At 42.8% G+C, this 11,945-nt stretch overlaps 1 protein-coding gene across 1 annotated transcript in view; it reads left to right on the top strand.

Moving 5' to 3' along the window:
* Positions 1 to 11,945, top strand: part of ANTXR1 (ANTXR cell adhesion molecule 1) — a 195,462-nt gene that overhangs the window by 17,607 nt on the left and 165,910 nt on the right. Inside the window, exons 3-7 of the mRNA XM_026657735.2 lie at positions 312 to 383; positions 6,426 to 6,507; positions 8,191 to 8,224; positions 10,203 to 10,282; positions 11,562 to 11,630. Coding sequence (XP_026513520.1) covers positions 312 to 383; positions 6,426 to 6,507; positions 8,191 to 8,224; positions 10,203 to 10,282; positions 11,562 to 11,630 — 337 coding nt within the window. The remainder of the gene's footprint in view (positions 1 to 311; positions 384 to 6,425; positions 6,508 to 8,190; positions 8,225 to 10,202; positions 10,283 to 11,561; positions 11,631 to 11,945) is intronic.

Below are 11,945 nucleotides of genomic sequence, written 5' to 3'. Positions count from 1 at the left end.
GTTAGTCTGAAAGGTGCCACAGGACCCTCTGTTGATTATTATTATGGTAGCAGTCACAGGCCCAATCAAGATCGCACCCCCATTGTGCTAGGCGCTGTACATACATCTAGTGAGAGAGAGTCCCTGCCCTAAAGATCTTACAAGAAGACAAGACAGAGAAAGGGTTGGAGGGGAGCAGTGGTACAAGGAAGAGTCATTGCGAGGAGCCAGAAGGGTAAAGCAAGAGAGAGGAGAAATACTGACTAGGTGAATGAATGGAGAAATGGATTGCAAATCATTCACTCTCATTTCTGTCTATTCTCCGTCTCCAGTCCCCAGCTGAGGATGTCATTCATTGTTTTCTCAACTAGAGGCTCAACTCTAATGAGGTTAACTGAAGACAGGTAAGAAGAATTTGGGGCAATAGCACAAAGCAATGTCCTTCCTTTTGCATTTTCTCCCTATTTCTGGCTAGTGCATTCTGACTTCATATCAAATGACTTGATAACTTTAAATCACTCGGCTGTATTTAACATCTGATATGCATGTTAGGCTCTTAAAGGAAGAGCCAGTCGAAAATTTTAATCAACACCGTTTTTTGGTGGAAAATTGTTTCACCCACCCACCCACCCAGAGAGTGTCTGCTTTCCTTGAAAATTTTTGATTCTTTTCATCAGAAAAGAAAATTGAAAAACCCAAAATTTTCAGCTGAAACCCGAAGTTGTTTGTTTTGACAAATACTTGAAATTTTCTGTGGAAATTTCTTCCACCCCCCCTTCATTTTCTGTCCAGTGGTTCGCCTTTGTGTCACAAAACCTGGCTTTTGTTTAGTGTTTCAGTACAGAGGCAAAGGGCTAAATGGGCCATGGAGATGGGTGACTGGGGAGGAAGGGGAAGCCAGTAATTCCCCCTCCTTCCCCCGCCATTGAGTCCCAGTGAATCCTTTCCTTTCTCTTCTTGCATCAAACTCATGCTCTTTTGTCCTCTTCTTCAGAGTCTTGTATTGTCTCCCCATAATCTACCCCTCTGCTTTAATTTCCCCCTATTCCCCATCTTGTTCCCAATTCCTACCATGTTGTTCCTCTCTTGCTCCTACTCCCAGCTTTATACCATCAGTTATGTTACCACTGGCTCCTGAAACTGTTTCCCCTCTACTTGGCAACCTAGGTGAAGTCCCCCTCCTTAAATCTACTTCTTCTAGAATAATTCAGTACTTGGGTTGCCTCATTGACAAGCCTCCCTACGCCTTCCTTTACCTGAACTGTTCTCCCATGCCTTTATAATGATCCCTACCATGGGTTCTCAGCACCTGGGACACTGAGCACCAAACCACAGATCTCTGCAACTTGAGCAAAAAGGAGTAACTCCATTAGCTGGCAGCAGTAGTAGGCTATTCTCGTCTAGAGAGTATTCAGTTACTGGGGGTGGATGCTTCACAAGTGTATTACATCTTGTCTTGTCCCTGCTTTCCCCATCTATCTGAACCTGCAGATTCTTCAGAGCAGAAAAGAGGTCTCACTCCAGTTTTGTAAAGCATTGTGTAAATTTGTCGCACTCGTACCTGATTTTTAATAACCCTATATTAATAAAGTGAGCCAGTATACCAATCTGTGGCCAGTAGAGCAGTTGAATTGGAACATCAGAAAGATCAAGTTTGGAGCAATTGTTTTGAAAAGGATCTTCTTTGTGTGGGTAACTGCAAGAACACCAACAGGAATTCTATTGGGGTCTTGCTTTCTCTAGAGGATTCTGAGTAGAACGGGGAGTGCAGGGTGGGAGTGGGATCTAGCCCGTGGAAGGGTAAACTCTAAAGACTTGGGCTGAGATTTTTCAAAGCTATCTAAGGGATCTGGATGCCCAGTTTCCATTGTAGTTAATCCAGATCCCTTCAGGCAGCTTTGAAAATCTCACCTTCAGAGAATAACCCTCCGCTTCAGGATCTTATTCTCACCTTTCAGGACCTTTCATGGAGTTTACTCACCTCTGCTCTAGGGGCGAGAGATCAAATGGACAGAAGAAGAGTGTCTCTGTTTGTGCAAAGTGTGGGAACTATGGTCAGTCTCCTGAGAAACATTTGTAGGTGGTTCCTTCACCATTCAAAAAAAGGAACCTCCCCCCCACCAAATAACCTATCTCCCCCTGCCATAAACCAAAACACCCTGACAGCAGGTTTCATAACTGCCTAATAGCAGAGGAAGCACCTGTGTGCCAGATTTGGACAGCTGAATATGTGCCAGTTCTGATCTGTCTGAAGTGCACATGCTGGTTGCTTGACTTTGAGCGTATTGAAAGGGGAAGAAAGAGAGAAATCAGAGCAAGACGTTGTTCCCCCATCATAGGCCTGTCCTTTGATTTTTTTGCCTTTTCTCCATGCTGGAAGGGGAGGAGTGGGGTTGCTTTCACCGCCAGTGCAGAGAAGCCCAGTGCTTTTCCAAACATTATTTTTCTCATCTCCAGTTCACCTCTTTCCAGACACTTTGTTTGGGGTCCCTGTACTATTATGGAAAGTGCCTTGAAGTGGGTGAGAGGTTGGAATTGACTGATCTGTATAATTACTTAGAGGCATTTGTGATGGATATTAAGATTAATGAGAAGCCTTTGAAATGAATAAGGAGCTATAACACAGGCAAGCAGAGGATCTAGGTGGGTTGGGTGGTTTTTGACCGGGCCAGTTTATAAGCATAACACTTTTGGAAAGTATTCCCATTGTTCCCTCTTAGAAAATCAATGGGGGTCTTTTCATTGATTTCAAGTGTAAGTTGGATCAGGCCCCTTTAATCACTACAGTTTCCTCTGTTAACTTCATTGCCACGTGGAAGAAAAAATGTGTAACACATGCGAATGCTGTATGAATAGCATATGTTTTACATATTGGACTTCTCTGAGATTGCATACCAGCATAGCTCCTGTTTATGAACTAATAGGAAACTGGCCACTTTCCTATAGTATAGTCTACATGCATACCAGCCTAAAAAATGCTATTAAAACTGGCCAGTCGGGGCATGAAATCTACTCCTCTGCCATTTACAATAACAATGGAGGACAATGAGAAAATTAATTTTATTTAACTCGATTATCAGACGAAAACCCACCCCCCTACTGAATGGGCAAGGATACTTTTGCAAGACTGCATGTCACATACATAAGAAGACCTGCTACGTATGTACGTGAAACCTTTGTTTCCATATGGGAATGTATAAACTTACCCAACAGACCTAGAAATGATGTTGATTTCAGGCAGGACGGTAGTGTGGCACTAGCTAAAATCCAGCATGCTGGCGAATGTAAGTCTTCTGTTTCGACTGGAGGATTGACAGGTAAAATGAGGGTCTGTTGGCATGTATCATCTGCCTTCCTAATGTATAGCTGTGTGCAAAGGCTGTAATTAGCAATGGCCTTTTCTTTTACTTGGATTTGTAAAAAAGCATCTTTGGGTGATAGTTTGGATGAGCCCATTTGGAAAAGGGATGCTGCCAGTGCATGTGAGATCCCCAGCAGAAAAAGTGAATGGGGCACTGAAGCCCCGTTTGCGAAGTGCTGATGCTCTGATTTAGGACATCTCTAAAGAACATGCTCAGCTTCCTGCTAAGTGTTCAGCTTCACCAGTGTCCAAGGGCATCTGGAAGTGACGGACACTCTTGGGAGGCTCTCGGTCTCTTCTAGGACTGAGCTGTTAACAAGGAGCATGAACCCAGAGTACACGCCAGGTGGGAGGAACCTTAGCATGTGAATTTAAAAATCATAATTCCAAACTGAAAAGTTGCTGATCGATATTAATGCAGAAAATGTTTTGGTCGGCATAGTAACCCTGGGCTTTGTTATTAATTTGTATTGAGAAAATCTCCCCCTGCTCCATCCCCCATCCAACTTTGCCTTTAGTGTCACAGGTGACAATGACTCATTCAGCCCCCAGTCCTGCAATCCGTTCCACAAGGGCAGATTCCCCTCACCACCCTGCTGGTGCTCTGCATAGATTAGCCATGTAGATCCAATTGCAGACTCGGGGCCAGACAGTGCCATGTATATTACAAATCAAAGAAGCTTTGATTACCTGGGGTTTATTAACCAGAGTATGTTATCACCATAAAAAGGAACCTTTTAAAATGAAAACATATGAATACCTAGTGCTTGTAAGAAGCTGAATCGTTCTGAAAATTTTCCTTTGGAAAATTTGTTTGCTTGTTAAAGGATGGGGAATCCAGTTCAGATAAAATAAGATCTGATATCCTGGAATTTCCATCTCATCCTATCCTATTTTGAAAGTGCCTATCAACGTTAAGACAAGCTCATCCTTGAATTAACTCCCTTTAATAACTGGAGATGAATTTGGCCCAATTTATCTAAAGCCAAACTGAATTGCCAGAAGCCGGGAATGGGTGACAGGGGATGGATCACTTGATGATTACCGGTTCTGTTCATTCCCTCTGAAACACCTGGCATTGGCCACTGTCAGAAGACAGGATACTAGGCTAGAGGGACCTTTGATCTGACCCAGTATGAGCGTTCTTTGGTTCTTATGAATTTTTTAGTGTATTTAGGACAGCTCAATTTTTCAATTCTTGTTTTTCATTTTTCTATATTTTGTTCCTCTAAGATCTACCAATAGAAGGGTCAAAGTATCCTGAGACAGTCTGTTTTTTGAAATTCAGAGCCTCACTATATCCTATTTGGATGATTCACTATATCCTAAAACTCATGAAAAAGCCTGTATTTCCAGCTGGGGAGCAGTAACCCCATAATTTTCAGAAGTGAGCTCATTTCTCAGAGAATCGCTGCCCAAATTTGAAGACTCAAATGGTACAGATAGATGGAAGCATGGAAATTTTATCCCCAAATCATTTTTGGTTCTTGCATTCCTGGAAGAATCCTGGACCCATACAGCAAAAGAGATGTAGAGCCATGTGGCTAAATATCTCTGGCATTCAGGCCTGCAGAGTTAGTGTGGTCCTGCATACAAATTGATTTAATCTAGTTCCCATGAAGATAGCATTAGTTCATTCAGAGATACCCTGCATACCACAAAAACTTCATCTGGGCTTTATAAAAACATCTAAACTGTACTCAGCTCTTACACGTTGGTGTCTGCAACTCAGTGAAACATGTCCGTCCCCCCCACCCCGCTTAGCTTCTGATTGATCAGTCACTATGCCTGGGTTTCCAAAAGATTAAATGGGACACCCTGAATCTTAAAGCCTTTTCCATTAGCTCATTAATCTTGAAGCTGGGTTTGGCTGGGAGTGGAAGGCATCGTGTCCAAATATACTGGAGCCTGCCGGATGATCTTATATTATCGATATCACATTCCTGGCTGTTTGATTCAGCTTGTGTCATCACCAAGCACAACTAAAGAATAAGAGCCAGATGTAAGTCAGCAGCTCCACTTGTCTAGCCACAAGATATACTGGGGTTGTAAAGGGAGTATGAGTGTGGAGAAATACATATGCCAGAATATCATAGGAGATGTTTCTGTCGTGATGCTTTCTCCAGGCTGTGAGACTAACAATGAATATCGACTCTGGTCTAGTTTTCACACCCCTAGAGAGAGAGGCAGTCACGTGTTCCCCTGTTACCGCTTAAAAATAAAAGCCTTTAATTCTTAGGTTACCAAGACTGTGGCCAAAGTTTGTACTTCACTGCCTGACCTGCCATTATGTAGCCAATGGAATAAAATGTTTCTTTGTTATTTACAGTAGCACAGATAGATGGCCGAGAGGAGGGAACTAGGAGCATTCCGAAACATAGCAATTTTCTTTCTCAAATACCTGCCTTTAAAGCAGGGATTTAGATGCCCAAATTCAGCGACCTTTGGTTCTTTTGAGCATTCCAGCCTTAAGTGCCTTGTTGGAAGTGGGATGCATGCTCCGGAAGCTCTATTGATGTCAGTGGGTGGGTGCTGCAATCCACTGCAGGACCTGAGCTGACTGGGCTATGTCTACACGCACAACGCACTACACGAGAGCTCTCCCGTAGGCATAAAAAAAACCCCCACCCCCGCAAGTGGCATAAGCTGTGTCAGCAGAAGCTCTCCGACCAAGATAGCGCTGTGCACACCAGTGCTTACGTCAGTGTAACTTATGTCCCTCGGGGGGGTGGAATATTCACACCCCTGAGTGACATAAGTTTGCTGACAAAGGCTGTAGTAGTGTAGACATAGCCTGACTTTTCTCCATGCATGTACCCATTGCCTTCCACCCATCTGCCCGCATGTCAGATCCTGACCAACCTAAAGTTGCTAACAGAAATCTCTGCACCTTGAAGTCTTTAAACCACAAGTTGAGGACTTCAATAGCTCAGACATAGGTCAGGGGTTTGTTACAGGAGTGGGTGGGTGAGATTCTGTGGCCTGCATTGTGCAGGAGGTCAGACTAGAAGATCATAATGGTCCCTTCTGACCTTAAAGTCTAAAGTCTATGAGAACTAAGGGAGCGTCTGTCTTAATATTTCAGGGATCAGATACGTCAAGGCCTAGAAGAGCTGCAGAAAGTTCTGCCGGGAGGCGACACTTACATGCACGAAGGATTTGAAAGGGTGAATAAACGAATCTTAAAGTGCTTCTACAATGTCTTTCGGCAGGGGGGGCTCAGAGTGCTTTGCAAACACTAATTAATTCATGAAGCCATAGAACCACTCCCCCCCGGGAGGTAAGTGGAATTATCCATGTCTTAACGGATGGGATCCTGAAGGCAGAAAGATTGAGGAACTGGGCTATGTGGGGAGGGGTGTACATCATTCACCCTGCAGATTTTAGGCTGGAATATTATCTCCTCAGGCTATAGTATCTTCCTGTGTCCCTGTCTTTGGTTCTGGGCGTTCCCGCTTCAGGAGAGCGATCGAGGGCACAGGACAGCTGCACCCTGTCCACGGAGCTCCATTTGGAGCTGTGCTGCTAAAGGGGGGCAAGCTGCAGGAGACCCTGAAGCCAGCAAGGGCCTTCGTGTGGATGACCTTGGCCTTGAGTGGATCCTGCAGGTCATCGGCTAGGTTTGAGGGCTGGCCTCACAGCCTGTTCCATGGGGTGGATAAGCCACCCCACCTTGTAGTCTCTTCTCCCTCTTGCCTTGCCCTGCTGCAGACTTTATTAGCTCAAACATTTGCATGCAAACCGCACAGGATTTCTTTATCCCTGTCTCCCACCTTCACTAAACATTTTAGAGGCTTTTGAAAGCAATTATGCCCCCCGATGAAGATGAATTGCATTCCTGTAATCCAGCACATGGGAAAATTACAGTGCATTCCAGGCTGCAAGGAGAGCTAGCCAAGATTTGGTTCTAGCCAGAAATGAGCCTGAACAAAACTCCCAGACCCAAACACCCCCAAACCTTGCAGGGGTGCTCAAAATCCAAAGCCAGATCCAAATTCAGCAACCAGAATCCTAGCTCCAAAGAGAAGTTCAAAGCCCAGATGCAGACCCATCTCTTAATTCCAATCTCCGATACACACAGAAGTGTTTGACCTCTGTCTTGCAAAATCTGCTTGTTCATGTGTAAAGCGTAAGATGAAAACAGAGGAATTTCCACCTGAGATAAGATTAACACAACTTCTGCTAGCTCACCCCATTTGGATGAGCTGAATTAGAGTGTAGGGTGCACATGGTATCCTTGTACTCCCCGTCTGTCTGTGTGTCTCCTTCCACCTTTTGTCTTATCCTAGACTGTTAGCTCTTTGGAGGCAGGGACTGTCTTTTTGTTGTTTATGTGTACAGCACCTAGCACAATGGGGCCCTGGTCCATGACTGCGGCTTTTATGTGCTACAGCAATAGACATAATAATATTAAGAGCACGCTAAAATTAGCCCAGGCATTAGGCTGGGGCTCCCAAATTCATTACAGTCAATGGTGATGCTAAATTTGACTGTGACACACTAAGTAAATGATGAGATATGCTATAATATCCATCTCAAGGGTTGGCAAATGGAACACAGGTACAAAACAGTGTCAGGATACATGCAATGTGAACCCCCAGCTCTTGGAACTGAGCCTAAGCAGTGGGAAATGTAAAATTGAAAACAAAATTGTGCAGCAAAAGTTTTTTGCATGGGGTTACAGAATGTAAAGGGGACATTAATTTCAGAATGAATGTCGCCTGTGATAAAATGCAGCCTCCAAATTTGGTATCTTTGCTGCCACTTCCAAGTTGTTAGCAGGTCAGTTAGGAGCAATCACTAAGTATTATTCAGTTATTGCTAATGCTGCTGTTTGGATTTAATTTCAGGCAAGTGAACAGATTTACTATGAAAATGTGCAAGGTAAGAGTGCGTTTTCCCTGCTCCCCTCGCTTTTTGTCTGTGTGGTTGACTTCAGTCCTGGAGCGTAAACTTACTACAGGACAAGGGTGTGACTGTTGCTTTTTGCAGGAATTCAATGTTATTCAATGCAGTTTCCCCTGAAGAGCAATAAAGGACTTTGAATACATTTCATATTGAGGACTGAGGGCCAGTTGTGTAAAGAGGCAGATTGGTGTTGTGATGTTTAGTGATCCCTCAGTGTTTAAAGTGCTTGATTCGGTGTCCGGTTCCATATGGCAGTGCATAACAACAAAACTTCACCGTGCCAGTCTTAGACTCTGTCTGGAAAGCTCAGCCCCATTAACTCCCCCCTTTCCCATATATATAATATCTATATATGAAACTATACCATTCCGGTTTGGTAATGTTTTTCTCTCTCACACACACACTCTCACACTGCAGAGGTACAAATGACGATGCAATGTGCAAACCAGTGGAGAATCAGACACACAATTCTGCAAATATTGGCCTATGCATTTTGTATTTTCACGAGGCCTGGCATTCTGTTTTCTTTGTACTCATTGTGCTTTCCATCAAGTCATTGCTCTTTTATTGTTGCATGATTGTGTGAGAGAACCTTTTTATTAGTGTAGGCTGGGATTTTCAAAGGAGACTAAGCGAGATAGGTGCCTAAATCCCATTGACTTTCAGCAGGAGTTGAGTACTTGATTTCCTGTAGGTGCCTTTGAAATTCACAGTCTTACCATATAACACCCTCATTCATTTCTATAAGGACATTCAGTGTCCCATGAGTACAGGCTCCTCCTTCCATACTTATAACTCCCCAAGGTCAGGAACCCTGGCACAGGCTGTGTGATAGTCTGGTCACAGAAACAGAAGGAAAGTTTGTGCCTGTCTGCAAAAGCAAATGGACCCAAACCAGATCGTTCCAGCAAAAGTTGGTTTTTTTCCTCTTCATCAGCACAGACAAATGCCCATCTGTTCATAACTGCATGAAAATCCTCCTGATGATTTAGGACATTTAAAAATTAATTAGCCAGATTTTCACTTTTTCAGAAACAACCTTCAAATTATATTTAGCTTTTACTAAAGTGAAGTATCAATGTTCACGTGTAATGCATGACCGCACAGCTGTTTTGGATTTATACCAAGTGTCTGTTGCCAGAAACCCAAATTAATTCCATTCAGTGCTGCTGTAAATTTACACAGAAAGAAGCCCATACAAGCGTGGGCTACAATCGATATTATAAAAGAAGATTACAGTCTTCTTGTTACAACTCCATTGTCAGTATATATGATTGAAAGGATGAAGAGGAATTAAGCTTTTTAATAATTTTCCTACCAAAGTCTCATTAAATTCCAATTTAGCCTTAGAAGACCTAACTATAAACTGAAAATCTCTGTGGGTTTAGAGAATGGATAGATAGCATGCATAAAGGCAGGAAATAACTGGAAATGTTTTCAAGAAATTTGTAAATGGCTGCTGTGCAATCATTCAAATCTGTTTGAAATATTAAAATATTTGTTTACTAGGCTCTCAGTTTAGAGTGATTCAGACATCTTTTGGAGGAGCACAATATAAATGCCCAGAAGTCTGATAGATACAGTAGTAGGGTTGCCAACTCTGACTGAAGCTATTCTGGGAGATTTTCCCCCCCAACATGACGTAATGTCATTTTCTTAAAATATCCTATTAAAATCTTCCGGATTGTTTTCAGTAGTCACCAGGAGATCGATGCCGATTCTGGGAGACTCCAGGCCAATCCTGGAGGTGCTTTATTAAAAGTGGTCAAAAATTTCCATTGAAACCTGGGGCCTTGTTAATGTAGGGTGTTAAACAGAGGTGAAGGATATAAAGTTTGGAATATATCACTTCTGACCCTATCAGCCCACTACCGGCTCACTGGCTAGGTGTTTGGCGCACCAATTTAGTCCGATGAGCTCTTTTTGTGAAAGATTCTTTGTTTAATTTATGTAGGCTACAGAACTGCTAGTGTCATCATTGCACTGACGGATGGCGAACTCCACGAAGACCTCTTCTTTTACGCTGAGCGTGAGGTAAGAGATTCAGGGCCTGGCTATAATGCAATTGCAGGGTTTTAATCTAGCTAGCTTGTGTACTGGAGAGGAGAAGCTGTAGTAGTATGGGCTAGCCCTACGAGTAATTACCCAGGGTTCTGGGTGGGCTTGTATAGCTTGTGTCGAAGTCTGTGATGCTACAGCTTCACTGCTAGTGGTATCTGAACTAGCTAGATTAAAGCTACCCTGGATATATCTACATGTACCCTGTGATTGCAGTGTAGACATACCCTTATGGTCCATGCTCTTGAGACCGCAGTACCAGAGTTTCTGTCATTTCTGCCAAAACAAGATATGTATGCTAAGGAAGCATGTGTTTGTAGGGATAAATACTAATAGAAGCAAGATTTCTGCAAGGCTTTCAGACCACAAGATTTCTGCTCAAGTTTTACAAAAAGCACTTTGAGTGCTGATTGCTTCTGAAAATATGTCTGTAAGTGTCACAGTGAGAGCTGCTGAGTGCTGCTGGGCTCTTTTGGAAACTTTGACCCCAATTCTTGATGCTCCATACATGAAAATCTGGCCCTGCGCTCTTTTGAAGAGCTGGCCCTGAAAGTCACCAATTCAGTAACAAGGCCTTGCAAGAGAAGTGTTTTCCTAATGGACTTTGAATACCAGAATACTTATAAATAAATGGTTTAAAAAGAAAATTGAAAGGAGAAGAATTTTTGTGTGCAAATTCTCCACCTCCCCTTTTAATGATATTGTAAATAACTAAGTGCTATAGCTCTGCAAATAGCTATTGTACTGAAATGCCTCCTACACTAAGTATGAGGCGATACCATGGTTATCATAGATCCCAGGAGCAATACATACCATTTTTTTCAGGGCTTCCACTGTCCTTAGAAATGATATAAACTTTGAGGGCTGAATCTGTTTCATTTGTTTTATACTGCACACTTTCAATGGGCAAATGTTGCTAAATTGGAATGGCTAGAAATTGGATTTGTTTGGTAAAAGAATGGATAAATGTTTTTGTTTACCATGCAAGTAGCTACTATAGGAATAGACAAACTTCTGCATCTGCAGGAGAGCAGAATGTTAGAGTCAAGATCTGCTATCCAGATCTGAGAGAAGAATTTGGCCCTAAGACTTTTAATTCTATCCCTTATCATGCCCCCAGTCCTTGATTTTGAGGCAAGTTCCACTTATAGAATGACAGCAGGACGGAGATATTAAAAATACAATTACAAATGTACAGAAATCTGCATCTGTAACATGTACCTGTTTATTTACAAGTTTTGCATTCTGGTTCCAGGCTAATCGATCTCGTGACCTGGGAGCCACAGTGTACTGTGTTGGGGTGAAAGATTTCAATGAAACACAGGTAAATGAGTCATTTTTGTTTGGAATTCTGGCAAAGGTGGACTATATTCTGTCAGTTCACATACAGCAGCTATGAGTGGACTTTTCATTTGAGCCTAGCTGGGGCAATTTCAGGTGCTGTTCATGTCCATACAAGAGCCAGACCTTCAGCTAGCATTAAGTGATGTAACTCCATAGTCAATGGAACAATTCCTATTTACACCAGCTAAGGATCTGGCCCATACATATCCCTTCTGGGATCTCAATTGAATTATTAGCATCTGTTAAACTCTGATAACCTTGACTCCCCCTAATTATTATAAATCTTTCTAGAGTT

This window comes from Terrapene carolina, unplaced genomic scaffold (assembly GCF_002925995.2).
Source record: "Terrapene carolina triunguis isolate 2854851 unplaced genomic scaffold, T_m_triunguis-2.0 Scaffold53, whole genome shotgun sequence".
Taxonomy (NCBI): Eukaryota; Metazoa; Chordata; order Testudines; family Emydidae; genus Terrapene; species Terrapene triunguis.
The sequence above is the reverse complement of the archived record's forward strand: the minus strand, read 5'-3'. Positions and strand labels throughout refer to the sequence as shown.